Here is a 26,619-nt window from a genome sequence, read left to right as displayed (position 1 = left end):
GGCCAATATCAGCCACCAGCACTGCTATTGATTCCAAAGGAGAAGAAAAGAAAAACCCTATGCTTTGCACACACGTCATTAGCCATTTACATCAACCCTGAAGGAATGCATGGTCTGCTTTCTTTGACTCAATGTGCCCAGTTCCTGCCGAAATAAAGAGGCTCACACACTCCAAGACAAGGACAGGGAAGCCATGCTGCAGCTGTCCAACTGGCACTGCTCCTCAGCCGCCAGCACACAAAAGGAGCCGAACATGACAGAAAAACCATGTGGACAATGTTAGACTATTTTGTAATGCCGGTCATTTAGAAAAACGAAGCCAACATATATGAGTTGTATTCGCGGAATATAATAGCTCCTGTCTTTTACACAGAATGCGAGGGAAATTGTTCCATTGCATTCTGACACGGGGCTTACATTAGCTTTAGGTTTAACGTAAAGACTGGTGGGGCACGCGCACTGAATGAAACTGGAAAGACACAAATAAAAGAGACTGAAAGAGATGTGGAAAATGTACAGAAGGAATGTAAAGAACTAGGGAAAAGCTGACCCGTTATTCACCAAGGAAACCGGGGGGGGGGTAAGAGGGCTAACCAGTTACATTATCCCTATTAGCTTAAAATGACCGCCGCCGGTCCACACACAGCATTAACTCACCACCAGGTCCACGGAGCTCTTCACAGCCTCCGACACGCTCTGTCGGACTTCCGCAGCCGTCCCGGGTTTGCTTAGCCTCTTTGTGAATTTTCGCACCTCAGACATTGTGCCCCTCTTGTTAAATTCCACTCGCTGTGTATGTGAGCATGCCGCGGTACCGGAGGAGCGGCACGTTGTGACAGCCAGATGTGGGGAGGTTGTGTTGGAGGCGAACCAGCCAGCGGTTGGCGTCGCGAGGCGGGGCTGCTGCTGCTGATGAGAGCAGAGATATCAGGTTTAACGAGGCGAGATGCTTCACCCTTACCTACTTCCGTTTCTCCTCAGTGGAAAGCAAACGTAACCAAAGATCGTCAATGATAAGAAGACAACCAGCCAGCGTCAAATAACAAATACAGTCAAAAACAATAAACACAATTCCCTAAATGCTGCTTTGATAAAACATGCTTAAAAGGGATTGCTACTTGCTCTGATAAAGTTAAATAAATGACTATGACAAAAATACTTAATAGTCCATGTCTAATAAGTAATTAGAGGCACTTTTTAACTGGTTCCTACCATATAATGTGTATATAAAGGTTCCTAAACATTTCCCAGCATCTTAGAGACGTGGAAAATTATGTTTACATACTTAAAATGCATAGACTACAGTATATAAAATAGACTGATTATTACATTCATCACATTAAATCATATGGGGTTTTTTGCGCTTTGAACAACAACATTACTTTGTGTGATATTATACAGTGAAAAAGTGAAATTGTTGCATAAACAAGCATGTCTGCAAAAATATAACTGTCCGGTGGAAAATATGAATATAAAATATAAAATTGAAAGTATACTGCCATCTTGTGGATACACCTGCAAAAGGCAGCAAAATGTCAAAAGTGTTTACCAAAAAATTATTTCCTCAATTCTTCACAAGTGTTTTTGATGAAAACATCAATACTCCAACAGGAGACGACTGAAAATTAGTTGCTACATCGAAAAACTGATAATTAATCTTTTATAAGGATTATTTGTCTGGCAGTCATCTATTTTTAAAATATTAACGGCATGTTCACACTTACTCAATCTAGTTTATTTTATTACAGGTTTATATTACAATATAGACAACAATTCTTGCCCATCTTTGGCACATTTGACTGTGTTGATGCTTGAGTTAAAGTGTTACAAGAAAATGCTACCTATACACCTCGTCATTTGTATTTTAGGTGAAGTAAGATCAGGTCACCAAGACTTTTGCATTGTAAATATTAATATACTACTAACTCTCACTTTCTTAACCTCATATATGTATGTATGTGTAAATAAGAAAGTTATCATTCAGAGACGGAAAGTAAAGCTAAGTGTAACACTGCATTTAATTACAAAGAGAAATGCAAACGTGAACTAAAAATGGGTTCAGGTAGAAACATATAAATGTTGATTATCATGTGGTTGACTATTTTAAGAGTTTATGGCAGTTATTAAACATAATTCTAAATAGGAGTAATATGGGAGGCAAATATCCACACACTGTCTGTGACAAGCATCCAAAAGCCAGCATGTCGTTGTGAGCACTGACACACTATGAGATGGCTGGCTGTTGTCCCATTGTCAGATATGACCTTCACTTGTTCTTGCACTGGGTGAACTCCTTCAGAGCCCAGGTATTCATTTCTATCTCCTGCCGTAGTCTGCAGTACTCCTCTGCCAAGGCCTCAAAGTCTTTCCCCAACATCTCAAAGGAGGCCAGTTTCAACTCAACGGAGTGCTTCTCCACCTGACTGGCCTTCAGATCAGACGACAGCTTCTCTCTAAAATGTAGACGCAACAACAACATTTTGTTAGAGAAATACAAGTGAGACAGAGTGGAGTTACTGTCAAAATGTTATACAGGGTTGATATCAGGGAGCTACGATACATTTAAAGATATTTCAATGACAAACGCTCGTAAGAAAGAGTATGCATTACATTCATTAACATTACTGTAGTGCCAAACAGAAGGTGCAATTGATCAAAACATAGGACATAGCATAAAGCATCTTGCCTCATTTTTGTATGAGCAGATATTGTGTCCACTTTGTACGTGTCCAGCTGAATTTCCACCATCTCAGTCCTTTGAAGAAAAAAGAGAAATACATGTAAAAAATAAAATGCAAGTAATACAATTGGAGTTTATTTTCCTAGTAAGTCTTTCTAGATAAGAACACCAGTGACTATTTTTGTATTAAAATATATCGTGTATTTGGAACTGCTACCTCCGCGACCCGACCACGGATAAGCGGGAGAAGATGGATGGATGGATGGATGGATGGATATGTATAAGAATGCTTACTTGATCCTCTGCAAGACTAATTCACATTTTCCTTCAAAGTAGTCTAACTTCTTCCGATCCAGATCTGTCAGGATCCTCAGCCTGTGGTCCAAGATGAGGGACTGGAGAAGCTGAATACACTTGATCTGTTCCTGGACACAAGAAGAAAAAAACAATGGAACTAAATAAATCAAATGTAACAGTATGGCCCAATACCAAACCGGCCCATACATCCTACCCTGAAGTTCCGTGCAAACATTTACTAGTAAACTGCGCAAAACAAGATAGACATTTCATATAGCCATACAGATGTTAACTTCATGGTTACCTCATATTCTTTTACTTAGGATCATATACCTGTGTTAAGTAAACGTCTGCATTTGATTGTAAAGTTTTGTATATTTACAGGGACAGTTGCAAAAACAAGCAGCTTATAAACATCGGATTTCCAAACAAAAAGAGGTTTACAAAAAGGAAAAGCCATTAAAGAGTTTTATTTGTATTATTTTGTGTCCAAGAGACGCTAATTTGAAACTGTTGTTAAATTTCCTGTTTCTGTCGGAGAGAGGGGAGTTTGTTATAAAGCCACTGGATCTACACCCTCGACCCGAAATAAAGGAACCTTGTTTAGCTGTGAGTGTGACTACAGACGGAGTAGGAGTGGATAGGGGGCAGTTTGGAATTGGACCTATAATGTGCCATAAATACAGGTCATTTAGTGGCTTTTCTATTTGCAGTTGAAAGAGCACTTACAGAGAGGTAGAGCTGGGTCTGTCTCTGCAGGAGGACACTGTTTTCCCGGCTGCTCTCCTTCAGACTCTCTGCTCTTTTCTTCTCATTGCCCATCTGGGCTGATAGATGAGACAACTTGCTGTTCTTCAGACCCTCACTCTCGTTCTCTACAAGAGATCACAAAACAACACCCGGGTCAGAACAATGCAGTGAAACAAAGACAGTGACATTTAGTGAGGATTTGTACTGGTGGGAACAGATGAATCGGTAATACTGTACCCCATTCAGGTTGATAGTAACAGAGGAGGCTCAAACACTTTGTCTTCAGATGTTTCTCCAGCTCTCTCGGTAGACTCTGTTTCATTCTTTGAATATTCTGGTAAAGATAAAAACATAATAGTTTGAGAATAAGTCTCTTTGTTGCTTTTCTGAAATAAAGTCTTCTTTAATGCCACTGTGTCATCCATAATATAATAACAAATTAAAAGAGGAGAAATAAACAATTCTAAAATAGAAACATCTCAAAATAGAAATAGAAAATAAAAAAGCATTAGAGAGTAAGACAAATATATAGATGAACGTGAAGATAACAAATCTATAAAAATGCTGACAAATAAAAACACTATTAATAGGCCAATTTTCTGTTAACACAATATACACAATATAAGCAGGATATTATTAACATCAAGTGTGCAAGGAAGGGAATATTCAATTAAATATAAATTAAATAATTCAATTAAATATAAAATGTACAGTGTGAATGCTAACCCAAGTTATTAATTCTTCTTTAAGTATGTATGTGAACTATGTGTATATGACTTACCTTCTCCAATGGCATGAGCTCCATCATCTGTTGGGGGGTCAGACCCAGAACAGAGGGCTGGTCCTGGTTGGTAGTGCTACTGGGATCCAGCTGTCTGATACACTGAGCCACCAGCAGACATTTCTCCATCGTCTCATAGAACTACACACACACACACACACACACACACACACACACACACACACACACACACACACACACACACACACACACACACACACACACACACACACAAATTGACAGCTGTTCATGTGCATTTGTTGTGTTTGTTGAAGTGTGTGAAAGGTACCATGTTCTGGTCAGGTGGTACAGTGGCGTGGTGCTTCCTGATACAGTGGTCCTGGGTCATCTCTTGCAGCGCTTTGTGGATCCCCTCGGAGCGCAGCCAGTAACGCCTCTGGCTCTGCAGCTTCTGCTCAGCCTGGAATAAAGCATGTGTGAGCGCACATCAATACACACACATGTGCAGGGCTACGCGTTCTGTGATTGCTATTCTTTACAGTTACCAGTAGATGTCAGTAAGACGTAGATTTCTTACTTTGTAATAAAATATGAATAACTTCTCTTCTCTTCGTTAAGTGGCAATTCCAGGATAGATGTAGCTATTTTAGTAGTAGATTGAGTAGCATCAAATAACAATACAGTTTGATGCAATCTTGTGCAATAAACCTGCAATGTGCACTACACTGTTTTGCAATTGTACCATTCAAAAATCACTTTTAAGTAAAACATACATTTTAATGAATGTCCCAAAATGTGTTTATAATGTCTCAACACCTTAATATGTTACTTATATCACCCATTTTTAGCCATGGTTGTGTGTGTACTTATTTCTCTTTAATTTTATTATTTTCCTAATGTGTGCTTATTCTTTATATTTAATAAGTTAGTGTCCATTTCCCCACTGCGGGACTAATAAAGGAATTCTGATGCTGATTAATAGTCAATCTTGCGAAATAATGAGATGTATGTCAGCAAATGTGGTAAGAAACATTGTAAGATGTAGTCCAAGCTTGCTTATACCTTCTCCAGCTCGGTCTTCAGTGGGACAGTGAGTCCACTTTGGTCCACATGCTGCGCCAGGGTGGCCAGGAGTTTACAGAACTGAGCGTTCTGGGTTAGATCCTCTTCTGTTATGTCACACAGAGGGAAGGAGGCGAGAACTGGATGGGAGGACAGTAAATACAGTAACCTTAGTATCAATGGCCGGACAAAATCACAGGAGATTCTGAATAGCACAGTCTAATTCAGCCTATGCTACTACTCTCACATTTAACCAGTGGTAGAAAGTACATTTTCTTGAGTAAAAACTTTACTTGAGTGTTTGCACATAATGCCACTTTATACTTTTTAGATACTTTTCAGATACTTTTCAGATTTCAGATTACCCACACAAAATGTAAATCAACTCATAAATTATGATATATAATAATACATTCATCTGCCCGTTAGTAACTAACTCAAACAAACCCAATTTGTACCAACTGCAACATTGAAGTGATTAACACATTCATAATTATATTACAATATTATCAAATATATGGTGCTTAAATGGGCCATTCTGCATAATTATTACTTTAAGTATATTTTGATTATTATACTTTTGTACTATTACTTAAGTAGAATTTGAAATGCACAACTTTACTTGTAACTGAGCATTGTTACACGACACTGCATTCTTGCTTCTTCGACCTCTCCATTTAACTAATACACATTTTATTACACTGGTTTTAGGATACGATTAAGAAATCTTAACGTTTTATTTGAACTCCTCTTCAATCTTAAATGAGTTTCTGAGCATTGATTTGTCAGAGTAAGTTAAACAGCAGCTAACCTCAACGCAAGTAAGTAATTTAGACATGTTTTCTTACCCTGTTGGTGCAGACTGTCGCCTTTTCCAAGCGTTGATACATATGTAGACTCAGCAGCCGACATTTTCGGCCGAATTATTTTCCTTTTTAAACAAGTAAATTATCAGGTTTTAGGTTTCTAAAGACATGTTTTCGCTTATTTGTGAGGAACAAGAAAATGAAATGCGTACTTCCTGAATCAAGTTCCGCGCGCACGAAGGAAACGTTCCTATTGGCTAACATGTGAGCCATGTGGTCAATCAAGAGCGAGAACGTGCTTGCCACTCGCGGGAGCGTGCACTGCGAAAGGGGACATGTTATTTCAATGTTTTCTAACAGAAAAGAATCATAGTGAATACATTTACCAAAAAAGGGCATAACATAGTGCACAATTAAAAGTTCATCATCATCAGATTGCATATTCAGACTATAATCCCATTTCATTATGTGTTAGTAGGTCTCTTATAAGTAGTGATGTGTAAAGGATCACAACCATAGATTGTATTTATAAAGAGCACAACATAATACCTTTCACAGCAGTTCACTAGGAGGGTATAAATAAAAGCTATGATAAATTAGGAACATCAATAATCAGGGCTGGACTTTGTGATAAAGGAGCCCTACTAGGAAAAATGCTCCCTAATCCCACCCTTCAGTCCTGTAGTGGTTGTTAGCTTTTTCTGTACTTGTTTCAGTGGGGAAAAAATAAATTCAAAGTCAAATGGCAAATCATGATAAGAGCTTGACTAACAGGGGGTTATAGTGAGTTGGGGGCATGTCTTACAATTAAGTAATCAGGCTATTATTATGACTATTGTCAGTAATTGAAAGCTGATTAGAGGGGATTACATGATACTTTTATTTGTTGAGTCCCTGGCTGCTGTATCCAAATAATGTATTCTGAGCCTTTTTATTCAGAATTATTTTTTATGCGCCATTTTAACAGCTGTGCAAGGACTCTCTGTGATGGATAGAATATTAAGGTAGCCGGCAATATTATGGAAACCTATCCATATTGAACCTTGTTTTCAACAACTGTTATTATTCCTGTGGGGATTTCCCTGTGACCTCTGGCCTCTGATGTGTGCTTCTCACAGCTGTTTCTTCCCAACTGTCCCTGCATGTCTGGTCTTCTTTGGGCTTCACACCGCTTCACACCCGGTGCTTTGCAACCATTCTATAACCTAACTTTTCGTAGACAGTTTTGAAATTCTTTCTTCATTATTATTTTTGCAATATGTTGTGACAAATAACATTGTTGTGGCTTTTGTGGTTTAATTATTCAGTTTTTCCCTCTGTCAGTGTAAATCTTGGTGTTTTGAGCATGGACTGGAACTTTTGCGTGATACATTATATGTATAGTACTTTACTGTATTGCTGTTTACACAGGGGCTGGTGGTCCTTACTCATCAATGAGTGGGCAAAATTAGCTATGGAGCCAGTCAATTTGAATACATTTCTAATTGACACATAGAAAAACCAATGGATTGTGTGAGGATAAAACTTCCTAGGTAGTATTGGTCACATTTATGGACCAACCCTTATTTGCTAAACCAATAAGTGACAGCTAGTGTTGATTGCCTAGGTCATTGACCAATCATAACCCTGGGTTTCCCAATGGGCGGGGTTTTGTCATGGAGGGGTGGGATGTTCGAGGTCATTCAGTCCCACTCTGATTCACTCTATCGGCGTGTATTTGTGAGGACGGGTAGTTGGAGTAAGGAGTCGCCGGGCGGCAGTGCAGCTCAAACGCTTTTTGGAGAGAAACGCCGCTGAAATTGCACCACAGACTGAGGAAACGACCCCCGGTGACGAAATTATTCAACGCAAGAACTGCGCCACACGCACAACCAACAAACGCAGACAGGCTATCACATGCTAGGCAGCTAGCATCCTTGAAAACTGACGGGATCAAGGTGTTGATAGCTAGCCTCCCAGCTAATTATCCATCAGCTAGCATCCTCCTGCCGTAGCATCATTAGCTTTCTTCTGCTCTTCGCGCACGTCGAGACTTCACCATTGCTCGTGGCGGTGCCTTTCAGCTCGCGAGCACCAAATCCCACGTTCAGACAGAAATAGACAACGGAGCTTCTTCAGGAGCTGCTGGTGCTGGAGACAGCGTCTGCGTTGCAATAGTTGCCACCATCACACCCATCTCCCAACCCCTTCACCTCTGCCCCTCTCCTGCCACCCGAAACACTGGAAATCCACAAGCGGCCGGAGAGCGCCGACGGGCCGGCGAAGCTGGGGGTCCTTACGATACCCGACTCGCCGGGAGTCGTAGCGCCGACAGAAAAGCTCAACTGTGGAGACGTACCGACGAGTATGGACGGGCTGGCCGTGGAAGTTCGCGGCTCGAATGGGGCCTTCTACAAGGTAACCTGGTTAAAGTCGTAGTTTCCAGTTGTCCCAGATAAAAGTTTAGTTTAGGAAGAACTGTTCAGCTTCCTGCTTTCTACGTCCAGCCCTAGATAGACATGGACTATTTGACAAATTGTAGCTTTGGACCAGTTCTGACAAACCGGGATGGTTTTTCCCTTCCATTAGGGTTGGCCATTGTGGGGTGGGTAGCTAGCTCTAGCTAGCTCATAAGCTAGGCACACTTGTCATCACCATGTACGGCCTATATTTGTTCCCTTTAAAAAAAATACAGAGCATGTAATTGGAACCACATTCTCATAGTTTTAAAATGGCATAACCCATTTTTCATAGCATTTTGCTTTGTCTTCCAATGTTGGATGCAGTCATTTAAACCCGAAGCGAGCTGCAGATCACACAGCTGTTGTTCAGTTCCTGCTCTGATTCAGTATGATGAGTACTACATTAATACTTTACATTTGTTGTGTACCTTTACCCACCTCCAGCTGCACAACTGTACCTTAGGTCGTGTGTGTATTGCCCTGACAGGGAAGAGCTAGAGTCTGAGTTTCTGTTTCAATTCTGCCTCTTTTTCAAAAGAAGAAGGCAAGTGTAGTGTCATATTTAGACACAGGCTTTCAGACATCAAAATAAGATGTCAATGAAGTGGCTTCCAATTGAATTTTACATTATTGTTTATAAAAAGACAGCTGCAATATCAATGTTTGTATGAGTCCTATGCATTTGGGTCTTGGTGAGCAGTTATCATATAGGGTAACTTGAGCTTTTTTGTTAAAAACCTGATGAAGTTAGATATCATCCTTATCAACAACCTGTTTTCTTGTCTTAATATTTTGTGACATTCCTATTTAATTTGAAACATGTTTATTTCTCCATGTGCTCTTCTCCTCCAGTTGTTCAGATTGTCAAGTGACCACATGGTGCTTTAGGGATGAGCCTATATTTACTCTTGGTGTGGCTTCACCTGTCGTTCTGTTTTACAGGGTGACAGTTTGGCTAGGGCATAAATGAACATTTCCACTCCTCCATTACATCCATTATCTCGGAGCTCTGATTTAGTGGGTGACATGGACACTTACCTGTAGTGACATTCTAAATGTCATACTCCAGTTGATGGTGTTTTCCTTGTTGGGAGACTTGTATTGCTTTATTTTCTGTTTTGTTTCACACAGGGTATAAATTGATTGTGCTTTTTCAATGCACTTCCTTCACTTTGCTGTCGGTGAGTCAGTTAGTTTATGATTCAGAATCACAACCTGTTGGGGACAAACTGCACCTGTCAACTTCAAGTAATGGCAATTTCTCCTGTGTACAGTCTGCATCTTTGTAACAGCAGGCCCATACCATCCCAATTGATAAAATGCCTAAACAAGGATCTAAACAGTTTTATTAATGTTAATTGTGAGTGATTTTCCACATTAAATTCTTATGTTTTGAGTGGATATTTGGCATTAATAAGGAACTTTGCACATTTATTAATATTTTTTTCCCATTAAACCAAATGCGTATCTGTCTTTTTTGTTGAAAAAATGCATCACGTCTTTTTTTTTGAGAGGAAGTTGGCAAACCAGCCCCCTGTGGACCTTCCTCACCACATTGACCTGCATGTGGCTGTTGGCCTGAGGATGAGTGGACGTCACTGTGGAATAGCCAGTGACCACTCAACGCCCCCCCCTCCCCATGTCACGTTAGAAACAGGGCTTGCCTGCCCCTTGACCTGATACTACTTGATGGAAGCAATACTCCACCTGACATAACATGCGCATGCAGCGGTCTCCTAATGTGCCTCTGGAAAATGGAGGATGAGCACTTTTTCAGTCAGACCTGTTGTCTTTTTCTCCAGATGATAGCATCCTAATGCCACTGGGATCCCTACAGTGAGAGACGGATGCTAATCATTCATGCGAGGCATACTTTGACCATTAACTTGGACTATCTCATAACACAAAAAGGAGGTGATAGATGATCTGAGTTGTATTCAGATTGGACCGTTAATGTGATGTAAAGGGGTGTAGAAATCCTAACATGTCAACACGCATTGCACACTGAAACCCTAGCCAGCTCTTGCAGTACATAAGCAGCTTCTTTCCAGCAGGTACTGCCTGACCTCTCTGTCCCATATACGGTAGTGTCACACCAAGGGACACGCCACACCCTCCACTTTCCCCTGTCTGATCCTTGCTTGCTGGTGGGTTTTTTTTTTGCTCAAACTTTATGGCATCCCGAGACAGATTTATTTCTCTCTCGCTCGCTCGCTCGTAGTTTTCTATGAGATAATACGTCCATATAGGCTCTGCTGTGTGAGCCTTCCCCATACATGTCCCCTCATAAAACTGCCTCTTGTTAAACTGTAGTATTCAAACTTACACACAACGAAAAAGCCCTTGCATTTTAAGTGTGTGTGTGTATGCGAGAGATATTTCCGGGCTGTCAGGAGGAGTCAGTGTTCATCGTCACTTTATCCAGCACAGAACTCACAGCCAGAGAAATTGTGTCAGTTATGTCTTGGCTTCCCAAAAAAGCCCTAGATGCTCTTTTTCAGCAATGGTCTCAGTGCTGTTGGTTAGCATGGCTAATGTTGTTTACATGAGAATAAAATGCTCACAGCCCCACCCCTCCTCACTGTCTCTCTGGCTCATTCATGCAATTAAAATCCTGTCTCTCTGTTTTTTCTTTTAGGGCTTCATCAAAGATGTCCACGAAGACTCACTCACAATTGTTTTTGAAAACAAGTAAGTGTCCTGTTTATCCATCTATCTTTATGGATAAATGTTCGGGAAATTAAGCTGAAACTGTTGTGATTTAAAGTTTTGACGTCTGCTCCGCAGTTCCAAATGGTCCCTTTCAGCCCCTTAGCCTGGCATGCAGCTGTCCATACACGTCTCTAACAGTTTTTGTACCTCCTGCTCTGATCCCCCCTGATAGCATGCTTTCCTATACTCCTAGCCCCACCTACTGTCCCTTTTCCACTACCCACCCATCCCCCTGGTCCTCTTTATCTACTTGGCTCTGAGTGTAGAGCAGGGTGACCCTAAAAATAGTGACCCGAGGTATGCAGGGTGGGAGGGGGTGGCAGTATCGGGCCTGTGTCATTTTTTTTTTAGACGACCCCCTCCCTTCTCTTACTTTCTCTGAGCACATGGGCCGAGTAGAGGGTTGTAAAACACAGTGATTGAATACGACACCTTTTGGGGCCTGAGATGATAGCAATGAGCCAGTTATTAACTGCACTTTATGGAAGTATTTATTTATTCTTGTTTAATGAAAAAGGACATCTTGTTTAATGAAAAAGGACATCATACAATGAACAGTCACTCACTTGCCAGGCGCAGTTCCTCAAACCTCCTCATTAAACTAGATGACCCATTTAAAATAAAAAAAAAATAAAAAACGAGTTCCATAAAATCTGTTATTGTCTTTACATTGCCAATATGTCATCAGGGCAAAAAGGGATTCAACTTCAATGTTTAATTGTAATGTATTTATTGACCTGTTTGTGTTTCATCTCTGTGTCGTCTCATCATAGCTGGCAGCCAGAAAGACAGTTGCCCTTCAGCGACGTACGGTTGCCTCCTCCAGCCGAATACCTCAAGGAAATCGGTGAAGGGGAAGAAGTGGAGGTAAGGCCGGCTGCTTTGCACCTCCTTCAGCTCATCCACCTGAGTGGGACCTATGTCTCAAAGCCCATAATGCTCATTATTAGCTAGTATTAATTGATGTTTCCAGTACATCCATATACACTTTAAATGAAGAAAATTAAATAATCTTCTGTTATGCCCTTTTAAGTTTACGTATGACTATATAACTGCTTCTGGCATGTGACTGCCTAAAAGCTGTTTCAAGATAGATAGGTAGATACTTTATTCATCCCAAATTAGGAAATGATTTTTGTTACAGCAGGAGTGTTGTCAAGCACTACAAAAGAGTTAAACATATTTAAAAGATAGAATAGGATACAAATAAAATAACATTTTGAATTTACATTAACAGCTAAATATATACTTATTCACATTAGAAAATACATAAATCACTTGAATTATAAATAATACACAATATAAAAAAAATACATTTGTCGGGATTTGTGACTTAGTTTTTGTGTTTTTGAGCAGGCAATTAGAAAATAATAAATCATATCATTTTTATATAAACATGTAGAAATTATCAGTCACAAAATGTGTCCTTAACATCTCATACAATCTGTCCAATGTACAATCTAGCGCGTTGTGAAATATGCGTCTTTTTTGGCCCCTGCTTGGCTTTCATTCCTTGTGTTTCTCCTCACAGGTTTACTCCAGGGCCAACGAACAGGAGCCATGTGGCTGGTGGCTGGCCCGGGTCAGAATGATGAAGGGAGAGGTGAGTTCCAAGAACATTCTCTTTTAAAAAATAAAATAAAATAGGAATAAGAGATGGAATATTTTTTTAACCTTTTAAAAATAGTTTCATCCCTCATACATACTTTTATAAAGAGCATATGCTCTGTACTTGGAGACATGTGTTTTGTCTTTATGGTGCTTTTAGTCTCTCATAATACAAAAAAAAACCTTCTTACAATATTATGACATATTAACAACATGAGGCTTTCGTGCTTTCCTCCAATGAATCTACAGCAAAGTAGTTATTGTTTTTTAAGCCGGTCTAGCTTGCCTAACCTTTTAATGTGCCTTTTTTCTAATGTCGTCGAAACATTTATGGGCTCAAGGTGTTGTTAGTTCCTTGGCCTAAAAATAAATCATGGGACTACAGGGTGGAAAAGGACTTAATATTTATAAAATGCTGCCCTGTATCTTCTCATTTATCAAGCAGTAATGGAGCAATTCTGTTTCCCTTTGCCTTCAGTGTTTTGTTGTCATGCCAGTAGCTGTTTGTGAAGCTTGTGTGGAGTGAATACAGGCCTGTAGTAAGATAATAACTGCTGGGTAGTGAGCCAGACGATCCAGTTGGTCCTCGTGGTCTAACAAAGTACCTTCAAATGATATTCCTCATACATCCTGTGCCTTTTCTCCACACTGACTTAATGTTGTGTGGATTTCATTGTTTTTCCTAATAACCAAGCACCGGAACTGGCTGTTAGTCAGCTGCAGGTTGAATAGTGGGTCAGTGGGATATGTAGAGGACTGCGTCGTAATGCCACTGAGCGGGGGGGGGGCTGCTGCGGGTGTCGTACTGTTATTTGGAGCAGTCTGATAAGAGCCTGTAGGAATGTCTAGCGCTGACTGATGGCTTTAATTCTGTCCTTTGAGCTTGGTGTGTGTGATTTTCATCTCACCGCCTCACTCTGTCACGGTTCCCCTTTTTCTTTACACACAAGCTATAGAATGAATTCATTTTTAATGTGACGTTTAATTTCCCAATTTGACAGAACATCTATTCATTTCTTATTGAAAGCAGACATCAATATATTCTTAATTTGAAAGTAGACCTGAATTAATTTCTAATTTCTAATTTGACAGCTGTTTTTATATTGACTGAAAACAAAATGTCCTGTTATGCAAAGAAAGCAAGTATTTTGAGCATTTACAGTGCTTATTTAAGTGCACAATAAAGAATACTGTGTGCTTGTTTGTCATTTTCATATTTCAAATCCAATACATAAAAAAGAAAATACAATTTCTGCTCATCATTTCACATTTCTTTTATTACTTTGGTTTTCTGTGCTGTCGAGCTTTATTATTTGTGACATTTCTGGCTACGTTTTTTACAATCAATCTCTAATGTGCTGTTTTTTAGTTCTACGTGATCGAATACGCGGCATGCGACGCCACATACAACGAGATTGTCACAGCGGAGCGCATCAGGCCCCTCAACCCCAACAGCCCATCCTCTCGAAACTCCTTCCACAAGGTCCCCATCCCTGTCCCAGAAGACCTGAGGGACATGTAAGTGTCATAGCATTGTCAAATTAACAACCTTTAAGTTTGATTTATATAAGGTAATATCAGCATTGCACCATATTGCAGTATTTTCTTTATGAATGGATGATTTTACATGTTGTGACTCCGTTCCTTACTTGTTAATTTCTTGCATCAGTAGTTTTCTCAGTTATGTTGACCCTCTGCTGCCTCATGAATAACAAAGCTGACTCCCCTGTGGATTGTTTTCTTATGGACAGCTGTGAGAGCGAGAACATTCACAAAGACTTCAGGAAAGCTATCGGAGCCAACTGCATCTTCTACAGTACCGAATCACACGAACTCATCGTGCTGGTAAGTACTTGGAACACACATCTCACCTCAGGAACGAGTAAATGGCCTTGTTCCAAATCCAAATATGCGGCACAATTAAAAGGAGCTGCAGTGATTTACATAAAAGGGGTGTATTTTCTATTACATGTGTAGATTTGATTTAGCTCATGGTACATAGCCTCCTCTTCCTGTCTTGCTATGTTGTTATTTTTTTCAACAAAAAACCCATCAACACGTTCACCACTTTCTCCAACACCCTCATATTCACAAACACTAACTAACCAGTTGTTGATCAATTGTAACTTATTCCCTTTTTTGTTGTCTTCCAGTCTACAAACGAAACCACAGTAAAGCGTGCAACACTTCTGAGCGACATGCATTTCCGCAGCATCCGTACCAAACTCATGTTAATGTCCCGCAACGAGGAAGCCACCAAACATCTGGAGGTAAACCTACACTCTCAAACATCCTCTCAAATGCATGTAACAGTGCCCGTACTACTCAATTAGAGGCCCGAGCCATTTTAGCTTTTCACATTTGTGTTTTTGATTTCCCCTGCCAGACAAGTAAGCAGTTAGCATCAGCGTACCAGGAGGAGGTGAAGGTCAGGGAGGACCTGATGGGACTTGCCATCGGTTCCCACGGCGCCAACATCCAGCAGGCCAGGAAGGTGGCCGGAGTCACAGCCATCGAGTTAGAGGAGGAGAGCTGCACATTCAGGATCTACGGAGAGGTATTCTTTGCTTTAAAGAGCTTGTCAATTCTTGTCCAAATATATCAATTGATGTGTTGACTTGAATTTGGTCATATGTTTGTTACAGTCCCCAGAGGCAGTAAGGCAGGCTAGAGAGTTTCTCGAGTTCAAAGAAGACTACTTTCACGTACCGAGGGACCTCGTAGGTGAGTAAACCACATTCCTGCTCATATACTACTTATCCTTGCATATCTGTACTATCATGACGTTCTTTTAACCCTCTTATTTTTTGTTTTTCTGCCTCAGGCAAAGTCATCGGCAAGAACGGCAAAGTCATTCAGGAGATTGTTGACAAGTCAGGCGTGGTCCGCGTCAGGATCGAGGGAGACAATGACAAAAAGCCCAGAGAGGAGGGAGGCAGGCAGGGGGCAGGCAGGGACGACACTGCCCCTGTTAAAGAGGTGAATGGACCGAATGGCTGGCCTCACAGTCATGAAAAAACAAAATACTCTTTGCTCTGTATTAGGCTAAGCTTATCAACCGCAGCAGAGTGTTGAAGTCCAATGTGCTGTCTGCTTTGACACTGTTCCATTCTGCTGCTTTGTCTCTCTCTTGTTTTGTCACCAGCACTTATGTTTTCATCGCTTTCAATACACACAGCCCTGTGCACATAATTTGTCAGTTATGTTGGCTGTGTGTGGGCACTGTCTTTTGTCTCTGATGGGTTGATATGTTTCTGTTGAGTTGGGTGTTCTTGATGTGACTTTCAAAACTAATCATTACAGAAATAGTTGCCTTACTTATTGTTCTGAACTGTTACCTTGTCAGTGAAATGTCCCTGTCACTGAAACTCAAGGATGATCTTTTTACATTAAATAACTCATCTCCCCCTCTGTGTTTCATCAGGGCATGGTTCCCTTCGTCTTTGTGGGAACTAAAGAGAACATCAGCAATGCCCAGGCTCTCTTGGAGTACCATGTGTCCTATCTCCAGGTTAGTCCATTCTCCATGTTTACCAAAAGGTGGCAGCAGTACCCTTTCTCTGTTTGTGTCACTCAAAAAACAAAAATGTGTACATTGCAGACATTTGTTCTTTGACTTATCTCATAAATGTATTTCTGATTTAAAATATCTCGGCACAAGCAAACGTTTTTCAAGAAGCACATTTTTTATATGTGACACGTGGAGTAAGGACAGGGTGCTGCTGGGAAATGTGGGCGTATCTGCAGGCTCAGTTCATACCGGTCACCTGTTTGCAGCCCCACATGTAGAAAGCTGCTGAGAGCGCCTCCTTTTGCCCTTACCTCATGTGCTTTTATTAATAGCCCCTCTCTGTGGGATGGGGTGAAGGGTACGCAGGAGTTTAGATTACCAGCTATCTGGACCCTCAGCGTCCAAAAATAATGCCAGACCCCCGTCCTGCCTCACTTCCTCCACGCTCCCATGCAGGTTCAGCTGTCGTTGGTGGAGGCAGCTGTCACGCCGTGAACTGAGACCCCCTCTCCTCCAAGTCACCCTTTACTTAAACTCCACAGAAACTGCTGTCAGTGCACAGCTGCCATTAGATGCAAATGCCCACGCCCTCAAACTATTTGGCTTTTCTGAAAACAAAAATGTAATTGTGATTGGCAAAGATAATGGTTGTTTTTAGGAAAAAATTGTTTGAATGATACACGGATCCGTTTTTTAACTCATCATAAAAATGTTTACCTTATACCGCTATAGATATTCTGACAAGATTCTAGGGCAGACTTTTTGTGCTTTTTGAAAACATTAACATGATATTATTTATGCTAGTAATCAGTATTGAGGATAATATAACTAAATGAATGAAGTAAATCTATTTAACTCTAAAATGAGATTTGGCTGTAACTTTGAGTGCTGTGATTGAGAGCGTTGCTTGTCACATGGGCAATATTGTAAAGCTCTTTTAAATTAAGTTCACTTTTACATTTAAACACTCTGTAAACTTTGAATTTACTTATGTCTGTCTAAAGATAAAAAGACATTGGGACAATTTCCGTTCTACAGTGTCCACATGCATATTTTTAATTCCAGGCACATCCAGAAAATATCAGCTGTTTGGACAAAAAAAAAATCAGCAGTGGTTTTTCTTTAAGAATGACTCTTTCCATTTGCCCAGTCATTTCTGGTTATCACACTGGACGTAACGCATTACTGCCCCCTAGTGGCAGAGTGTTAAACCTAATAACAAGCACAACACCAGCTCACTGCAGACTTTTTCTAAGACTGGCTTGGTCCCAGCCCTACAGATGAACAGATGTGTGTGATTATTTGTAGTAAACACAAAGTGTCTATGAATATGACTCACTTTGATAAATACTTTTTCACTCTGGTTACGTATTTGCTTTTTAATTTTCCATGCATTGTTCTTAATCATATACATTGAAGTGCACACTAACCACCACTGTCTCCTCGTCCCCCCCTGCAGGAGGTGGAGCAGCTGCGCCTGGAGCGTCTCCAGATTGACGAGCAGCTCCGTCAGATCGGGGTTGGTTACCGCGCTCCTGCTAGCCGAACTGGGGGCCCCGGTGTTGAACGGGAGAAAGGTTACTTAACAGATGATAGCAGCAACTCACTCCACACCTCTCGCACCTACGGAGGCCGTGGCAGAGGGCGTAGGACCTCAAACAGCCAGTACTCTGGATATGGTAAGAAGAATCTGGACATATTTGAAAGTAAAGTAGATAATAAGATATATTTCTGTTATTTCCTATGCTAATGTGTTTTATTTTTTTTTAAACGTATCAATGCTTGATTCAGGCACAAACTCTGAGCTGTCCAATACTTCTGAGACAGAGGAATTGGGCGATCGCGACCAGCGGCCCCGTGGCTTAGGGGCCGATGAGCGAGGATCCCGACGGGGCGGAAGGGGCCGAGGCACAAACACAGGAAGAGGCCGTGGGGGGCCAGGGGCCAAGCCTTCCAACTCCATCAGCTCAGGTAGTTATGGCCAAAGTTTAGGGCTAAACATTTCATCCCTCGGTCCTAAGAGGTTGAACATTTTAATATTACAATAATAAGATTAGAAACAAAACCTAGAGTATGGTTCTGCTTAGCATGTCTTTCCAAGAAGCTGCGGGCAGGGGCCTTTTTTTTTTTATAAATGAGGCATGTGCCTTTTACAGGATGAAGTAAGGACCTTATAGCCAGGGGGATTCTTGTTGTTAAAATGTACTGAAAAACATGTTAGTATAATACAGTGGTTCTCATCATTCCCCACTTTGAACAGGTGGGCCTTTTCACGCCCCACCTGTTCCTCATCGCTCCAATAAAATGCTTAAAATTGTCAAATGTATCGTTCTATCCCAGGGGTCTCCAACCTTTTTTAAGTCGTGAGCTACTTTTACTCTTTTTTTTCCTTTTTGCAGTGTATATATTTAGCACATTTTAACATTATTATATTCTTACCTTTAACCTTTGTGTGCTGTTTGGGTCTGTGGGACCTTTTTTCAGTGTTTACTAAAATAAAATGTATTTAATTATTTTAACCAGCTTTATTTTGGGGTGGACCTCACATCCTCTAGGGCAGTGGTTCTCAACTGGTGGTCCGCGACCCAAAAGTTGGTCGCGGAACAGTTTCGAGTGGGTCCTAGATGTGAGTGGGAAAAAAAAAGAATTCCTTTTTTTTTTTTTTGGGAGAAAAACTCAAACTTTTATTTTGAAGCCCCGATTTTCTAACGCTTTGCATGCAGTAAAACATCATCATCTTTGCTGAGGTTTTTTCGAGTCTTCTGGCCAATCAGAATGAAGATTGTAGCCGGAAGTCCTCACAGAGAATAACTTTGCGGTAGAAATATTCTTTATACACCCATGGGTACAACTTCAGATAAAAATGAACACATAATAAAATATGACCCCGTGTTTGATGATTGACAGGTCACAGAACAATGGGGGCTATCTACCCTTACCCACAATTTAAAGTAATTCACACAGACTATCTCCTCTTTGCTCTTCTCTCTGTGTGGAGCAGCAAGTTCAGCTGTCGGAACAAAGTGAAAAACAAACAATGGCATCAAATATTATTAATATGTCAGGTAGCAATAGATTTATTTATTTATTTTCTTCTCAGAGTGTAACAGAATGGGTAGTTTGTATGTTAGAATTTCAAAAAATCTCCTGGGGAAGAATCCTCCCAGACCCCCCTTCTGGGGTTAGGTTTTCAGCACGTGTGCCTTTTTATGTTATACAGTTCAGCTTTGATTCCATCATCTCATTAAACCTTGTTTAAAAGCATTATTTTGTTCTGTGAAGGGATATAAGGGATATGCATGTACTTCACTTTAATTAATATTGTATTCTGCAAAACGTATATATTACTGCAGGATTTTTTGTTGAATAGATTTGAGTGGTTCAAAATTTCGGGTCGCTATCTATTGACTAAGGAAAAAGTGGGTCCTGAGGCCTGACCAGTTGAGAACCACTGCTCTAGGGGGGTCTGGGGGAATGCACCCCCGTGAAGATATTTTTTTTTTTAAATGTTTAAGTTAAATGCATCAATCTGGTGCACTTTGAGCACTAAATGAATTTATGGATACAGCTCTCAAGACTCGTATGAAAGGGAGCTTTATACTTTTCAATAAGTGGGCCGCTGCCACTGGTGGGATGCTGCCTTCAGTGGGCCGCTGGCTCTGGCATAGGTGGGCCATGGACTTTCACAGCGCCGGTACCACATTCGCCACTGCAAACACCCACCTTTGCGAGGCTCCGGCGGGTCCGGCGCTGTGAAAGTCCACCGCCGTTGCGAAGTTACGAGTCTCCGGCTGTAACAGTCCACTACCGCCCGCGAGGACCCAGGTTCGATTCCGGCCTGATGTCCAAAAAAAATTTTTTTTAAAATTATAATAGTCTCCCGTTCATCGCGTCCATTCGCGACCTACCTCTCACATCTCTGCGCCCCACACTTTGAGAAATGCTAGTATAATACCAGCTATAGAAGGATATTCACAGTTTTCACTCCTTTTTGTTAAAGCATTCTTTTTGTTTAAACTAAAGCAAATAAATGTCAAAGAGGAGTGAAGCATTGGCAATTGTAGCTGTATCACATATTTTCTGTGGCATACGCAGTGCTGAGGGACCCGGACAGTAACCCGTACTCCCTGCTGGAAGGCGAGGGAGAGCAGGCCGAATCTGACATTGTTGACGGCGTGGCAGACCGCCGCAGACGCTCCAGACGTCGCCGTAACGACCAGGAGCCCAGCGTGATGGATGCTGCCGCAGAGTCAGACGGCCAGGCCGCCCCCAGTGAGAACGGACTGGGTGAGCACTTAATGTTGTCATCTCATCTCTGCAATCAAAGTATTTGTCAATTGAATCAGAAATTATGAGGGATGGTCATCTTTATTTTTCTCATTTGACAGATGATGAAGCCCGACCTCAGCGCCGCAACCGAAGCCGGCGCCGTCGCAACCGTGGCAACCGCCCCGAGGGAGGTTCAGCCAGTCGTGACAGACAGACGGCTGAAGGCGGTGAGTCATAATTTTTCTTTTTATTTCATCTACCTTTTCAGAACAAATATTATTTTTCAATACAATCATCATGGATCACTTGCTTTTAAATCTGTTAGAATCTGTATTTGGATATATACAAGTTGTTGTTTTTATTACTACTGTGGTGCTGATAGCCTATCAAAGAAATAGCAGAACATTTGAAAACATGTGAATGTATAATGTGTTGCTCTGGCTAACATATTTTGATGATTCCAGTGACTGTTGCTGACTACATATCCCGTGCTGAGTCCCAGAGCAGACAGAACCTGCCCCAGAAGGAAAACCACGCTGGCTCCGAGCCCAAGGTAAAGGCACAAACACACACTGCAACTATCAGGGATGGATACATGTTCTTTTGCTGGGTACTGATGTAACATTTTAACCATTTTGGGTTATTAAAAGAAAGGAATTGTTCTGATATATCAGTATTGCACTGTACGAACACTGAATAAGCACTTTCCCAAGAAACTATAGACCATAAACTGAAAAGCATCTATTATGCTATGAAATTGGAAATACAAATAAATACGGTAATAAAACGTGTGCATTAGAAAAAGGGTTTTTATAAGTTGGCTATATATATATATATATATATATATATATATATATATATATATACACACACACACACCACAGTGGGGCAAAAAAGTATTTAGTCAGCCACCAATTGTGCAAGTTCTCCCACTTAAAAAGATGAGGCCTGTAATTTTCATCCTAGGTATACCTCAACTATGAGAGACAAAGTGAGAAAACAAAATCCAGAAAATCACATTGTCTGATTTTTAAAGAATTTATTTGCAAATTATGGTCGAAAATAAGTATTTGGTCAATAACAAAAGTTAATCTCAATACTTTGTTATATACCCTTTGTTGGCAATGAAAGAGGTCAAACGTTTTCTGTAAGTCTTCACAAGGTTTTCACACACTGTTGCTGGTATTTTGGCCCATTCCTCCATGCAGATCTCCTCTAGAGCAGTGATGTTTTGGGGCTGTCGCTGGGCAACACGACTTTCAACTCCCTCCAAAGATTTTCTATGGGGTTGAGATCTGGAGACTGGCTAGGCCACTCCAGGACCTTGAAATGCTTCTTACGAAGCCACTCCTTCGTTGCCCGGGCGGTGTGTTTGGGATCAGTGTCATGCTGAAAGACCCAGACACGTTTCATCTTCAATGCCCTTGCTGATGGAAGGAGGTTGTCACTCAAAATCTCACGATACATGGCCCCATTCATTCTTTTCTTTACACGGATCAGTCGTCCTGGTCCCTTTGCAGAAAAACAGCCCCAAAGCATGATGTTTCCACCCCCATGTTTCACAGTAGGTATGGTGTTCTTTGGATGCAACTCAGCATTCTTTCTCCTCCAAACACGTCTAGTTGAGTTTTTACCAAAAAGTCTATTTTGGTTTCATCTGACCATATGACAATTCCCGCCAAATCCTCTCTGGATCATCTAAATGCTCTCGCTAGCAAACTTCCAGACGGGCCTGGACATGTACTGGCTTAAGCAGGGGGACACGTCCTGGCACTGCAGGATTTGAGTCCCTGGCCGGCGTAGTGTGTCTGATGGTAAGCCTTTGTTACTTTTGGTCCCAGCTCTCTGCAGGTCATTTGAATAGGGTCCCGCCCGTGTGGTTCTGGGATTTTTGCTCACCGTCTTGTGATCATTTGAACCCACGGGGGTGAGATCTGCGTGGAGCCCCAGATCGAGGGGAGATTATCAGTGGCTCTTGTATGTCTTCCATTTTCTAATAATTGCTCCCACAGTTGATTTCTTCACACCAAGCTGCTTACCTATTGCAGATTCAGTCTTCCCAGCCTGGTGCAGGTCTACCATTTTGTTTCTGGTGTCCTTTGACAGCTCTTTGGTCTTGGCCATAGTGGAGTTTAGAGTGTGACTGTTTGAGGTTGTGGACAGGTGTCTTTTATACTGATAACGAGTTCAAACAGGTGCCATTAATACAGTTAACAAGTGGAGGACAGAGGAGACTCTTAAAGAAGAAGTTACAGGTCTGTGAGAGCCAGAAATCTTGTTTGTTTGTAGGTGACCAAATACTTATTTTCCACCATAATTTGCAAATAAATTCTTTAAAAGTCAATGTGATTTTCTGGATTTTTTATTTTCTTATTTTGTCTCTCATAGTTGAGGTATACCTAGGATGAAAATTACAGACCTCATCTTTTTAAGTGGGAGAACTTGCACAATTGGTGGCTGACTAAATACTTTTTTGCCCCACTGTATATATATATATTATTGACCTGTTGATTTGCACATCTATGTATCTGTGGACTAAACTGTGTCACCTGTACTACAACAGTTTGGCACGAAAACAAGAACTATTGCATTGCCGTAAATTACATTGTTGGTCCATTCTCACCTTTGTCACTTTCTGTTCCCCACAGGAGAACGGGACTAGCGACACAAAGGATGAGCGAACGCCCTCCATGGGTTCCCCCAAAGGCATGAGCTTGGCCAGCGAGACCCTGACCTTGGTCAACGGGGTCTCTTAAAGAGACGGCCCTGCCCCTCGCGAACCCAAGTCTAGAGCAAGACTCCATGGCAAACTCTGTCCCTGCTTGCATTAACTTAAACCTTAAACTGATGAGTGAAAAGTACCTGACAAAATACCTGAATTCCTACTATGAGAGTATAAAAGTACAAAAAAACGACAAACGCATCTACTTAAAAACACACGTTAACGGTATATGCTATCCTATCTATCAGTACTTAGTGCTTATTTAAAAAAAAAACAAAAAAACTAGCTTGCCAAAAAAGAGCTGGTGGATATGACTTGATTTTTAAAAATACTGAAATACAAGAAACAGGACGAGACTTTTTTTTGTTGTTTTACAAACAGTTGTCTTTATTTGTGTCTTTTCGTTATGTTTATTTTGTTCATTGTTTATCACTGGTTCGGACTCGACGGTCGCTCTCTCAACCAAAACAGAAGCGTCTCTTCACAGTGTTAATGTACAGACGAGAGAGATGTAAGCTGTAGGGAGCGGCGTACAAGCAGACAGTCCAATAGCTTATGTGACACGACGTTCACACACTGAACCTGGGAGTGGAGACAGACAGACAGATTGGAATATTGATAGACATTGTGCCTTGAATTTGAAAAAAAAAAATAATAAAAAAAAAACTTGAGTTTTTCCATTAAGTTTGCTTTTGTTTCCTAAGAGGAAGAAAACGAGGGAGAGGTGTTCTTCCAGGGTTTTTTTTGGTTATAAAAAAGACAGACCTGTGAGGGAGTGAAAAAAGGATACAGAAAAGAAAGAGTGGCTGGCCAACGTGAGGAAGAAAGTCTGGTGCCAAACACAAAATTCAAGGCGCTTGTTCTCATTCCGAGTAGAATGGACGGCGTAGGGGTGCAGACGTGCCCGTGTGTGTTTGTGTGAGATATTTGGCAACCACAAAACAAAACTGGGAGGGGTGAGGTAACAAAACGTAGCCCTGGGCGGGTCGCACGGTGAGGCATCTCTGATAGCAACGGGCCTGAGGGGGTGTCTTCCTCCTCTTTCCTGATTTAGCTCTTATTGAGGTTCCATGGTGGCTCCCTACAGCCTTGTAAACAGGACAGGCTGAGACCAGACGGACGGCAGACTTGAAACTATAGATTTAGACTTAAAGAGAACTATACCGTGCCTCTTTCTCTGTGTCGGAGGGGGGCGGCAGTGCTAGCTTCCAGCCACACTTGTGTCTTGTCAAAACCACTGCAGCGCACAGCTCCGGATGCACACTAGGGGCGACCATCTTTTTCTGGGACGGGTGCTGCTAGTGGGGTGGGGGGAGGGAGCCTGGAAACCCGCGGACTGTGGGACAGCTTCAAATGACACGAGAGCCACATGACACACAGGCCCACGCTTACAGGATACACACACACCAGGTGCGCGTAGGTCGCAGGAGTAGAGGAGCGCAAACAACAACAAAAACAAGCGAGGTTTCCCGTCTTGTACCTGGAAGTTTGGGTTGGCAAAATGGCGTAAGAGAGGGACTCGAAAAACCTCGGTGGCTCTCTACTCATGTTGTTACTGTTGTCTTGGTTACCGCTCAAGTTTTTCTTTGTTGCTATTTCCACATATTTAGAAAATATGAAATAAAAAATTAAAGTGAAATCAACCTCTTCTCTGGAGAACGAACTTTGATTTCTCTGTCTCGTGAGTTTGCAGTCTATTTTTCTAACTTGCATGGCATTTAGTAGTAGGTGGTGCCTGTCCTGTGCATGAGGAAAAGGGTGTTTATTAATCTGATTTACAAAGCCATTGTTTCATTCACTAGAATTGCTGCTAATGTACACATTGAATGTCCAACTAACGTCTTGAAAAAGAAACTATTGGTGACTTCAAAAACATCCCCCGCCCCCACAAGAAAGCCCAAGTTTCTATCGGTGGAGTCAGAAAAGGACCCATTTCTTCGCCTACAAAGTATTACCTTACAAGGGCAATATTGTGCATGACAAGCAAGCGTCCACATGACCAAAGGTTTTGAGAGACAGATGAATGGGAGTTTGGTTGAGTTGACCCAGATGCTGCTGTCATACATTTCTGCTCACCTGTATGTTGTGTTTTTAAAGAATGAACGAGCACTTGAGTATTTGTACCTTGGTTCAGTTGCATGCGTGTGAGTGGAGGAAGCCCTAACCGGTATGTTTGTGTTTACTTTTATACCTCATTGTGTGAGTACTGTATATCCTCATGTATCTGTACCCCTCGCGTCCTGTTGAAAGGCTGCTGGCTGCTGTGTGTGTGTGTGTGCCTGTGTGGATGCTGGTTGTACAGTTGACTCCTTACTCTCTTCGATTTTTTCTCTGGTTTTCTCACTCATGTTCTGATGGCAATAAAGGACTTTTCATTGTTTGGTATACATCTCTTCTGAACAGTTTGTTCTTTTTAATATAGGCCTTAAAGGTCCCCTATTATACCGTTTTTCATCTATCTATATATATATATAATATATAATATATATATATATACAAATGATTAAAATAAAAATAGGTCTCAGACATATACAAAAAACTTCTCTGAAGTGTTTGGCTCGAAATACCAAACGGATCATGCATTTTAGCATCCCATAAACCCCTCTGTTTCAGCCCGGTTTCAAAAGTGCTGATATGTGTCTTTTACTTTAGATGAAAATAAGGAGCCACTCCCCATGCCCCTCTGAGAGAGATTTGGTTAAAAAGAACACAATGGTGCTCTAGGAGGAGATTCAGGTGATAATGACATCATAAAGTGGCCAAAATCTGATCAGCTAATTTCCAGACAGGTTTTTATATAAGTGGAACGGGACAAAAAGTGAGCGAATCTTTTTTACCTGAAGCTTTCAGAATCTCTTTACACAGAGGGGACACATGTTGATGTATAAAAGACATGAACAAGTGGATTTTGCACAATAGGTGATCATGACACAGCAGCCAGATCAAAAGTTAGTTGAAGGGTTTTTGCAAAATAACTATAATTTAACACTCGCTAGTACAGTTGCAGGTCCCCCTTGAA

General features: G+C 41.2%; 3 protein-coding genes across 4 annotated transcripts in view; 1 reads left to right on the top strand and 2 right to left on the bottom strand.

Moving 5' to 3' along the window:
* Window positions 1–920, bottom strand: part of LOC104946628 (dedicator of cytokinesis protein 11-like) — a gene marked incomplete at its 3' end in the record, with an annotated part of 33,550 nt that extends 32,630 nt beyond the window's left edge. Inside the window, exon 1 of the mRNA XM_010772499.1 lies at window positions 658–920. Within this exon, the coding sequence (XP_010770801.1) occupies window positions 658–762 (105 nt within the window). The remainder of the gene's footprint in view (window positions 1–657) is intronic.
* Window positions 921–1,713: 793 nt separating this feature from the next.
* Window positions 1,714–6,615, bottom strand: haus4 (HAUS augmin-like complex, subunit 4). Of its 2 annotated transcripts, XM_010772497.1 has the most exons (10): window positions 6,550–6,615; window positions 6,380–6,462; window positions 5,532–5,671; window positions 4,798–4,929; window positions 4,509–4,649; window positions 3,965–4,061; window positions 3,707–3,852; window positions 2,975–3,105; window positions 2,687–2,755; window positions 1,714–2,453 (listed from the first exon to the last, which is right to left on the bottom strand). In XM_010772497.1, the coding sequence occupies exons 2-10, from the start codon at window positions 6,441–6,443 to the stop codon at window positions 2,267–2,269; spliced, it is 1,107 nt and encodes a 368-aa protein (XP_010770799.1). In that variant the 5' UTR covers window positions 6,444–6,462; window positions 6,550–6,615; the 3' UTR covers window positions 1,714–2,266. The 2 variants fall into 2 exon arrangements, with proteins under 2 accessions (XP_010770799.1, XP_010770798.1); XM_010772496.1 differs by having other exon boundaries at window positions 6,380–6,591.
* A 1,419-nt stretch (window positions 6,616–8,034) lies between these two features.
* Window positions 8,035–25,985, top strand: fxr2 (FMR1 autosomal homolog 2). Its single transcript, XM_010772495.1, has 17 exons — window positions 8,035–8,734; window positions 11,417–11,469; window positions 12,264–12,357; window positions 13,022–13,093; window positions 14,468–14,616; window positions 14,850–14,943; window positions 15,252–15,368; window positions 15,485–15,655; window positions 15,744–15,822; window positions 15,923–16,077; window positions 16,523–16,609; window positions 18,069–18,288; window positions 18,401–18,580; window positions 20,705–20,896; window positions 20,998–21,105; window positions 21,343–21,431; window positions 23,527–25,985. The coding sequence occupies exons 1-17, from the start codon at window positions 8,684–8,686 to the stop codon at window positions 23,632–23,634; spliced, it is 2,019 nt and encodes a 672-aa protein (XP_010770797.1). The 5' UTR covers window positions 8,035–8,683; the 3' UTR covers window positions 23,635–25,985.
* Window positions 25,986–26,619: the final 634 nt, after the last annotated feature.

This window comes from Notothenia coriiceps, unplaced genomic scaffold, assembly GCF_000735185.1.
Source record: "Notothenia coriiceps isolate Sejong01 unplaced genomic scaffold, NC01 NC01_scaffold00011221, whole genome shotgun sequence".
NCBI lineage: Eukaryota > Metazoa > Chordata > Actinopteri > Perciformes > Nototheniidae > Notothenia > Notothenia coriiceps.
Note: the sequence above shows the minus strand (reverse complement) of the source record. Positions and strands in the feature narration are given on the sequence as shown.

Bases quoted from the DNA above. Each gene is read 5' to 3' on its own strand.
- haus4 (XM_010772497.1), bottom strand. From the start codon at position 6,443: ATGTCGGCTGCTGAGTCTACATATGTATCAACGCTTGGAAAAGGCGAC. The intron at 4,930-5,531 runs GTATAAGCAAGC...GCTTTATTCCAG, and splicing joins TGAAGACCGAGCTGGAGAAG to GCTGAGCAGAAGCTGCAGAG. The intron at 2,756-2,974 runs GTAAGCATTCTT...TTTTCTTCAAAG, and splicing joins TTAGTCTTGCAGAGGATCAA to GACTGAGATGGTGGAAATTC.
- fxr2 (XM_010772495.1), top strand. From the start codon at position 8,684: ATGGACGGGCTGGCCGTGGAAGTTCGCGGCTCGAATGGGGCCTTCTAC. The intron at 8,735-11,416 runs GTAACCTGGTTA...TTTTTCTTTTAG, and splicing joins CGAATGGGGCCTTCTACAAG to GGCTTCATCAAAGATGTCCA. The intron at 15,823-15,922 runs GTGAGTAAACCA...TTTCTGCCTCAG, and splicing joins CGTACCGAGGGACCTCGTAG to GCAAAGTCATCGGCAAGAAC.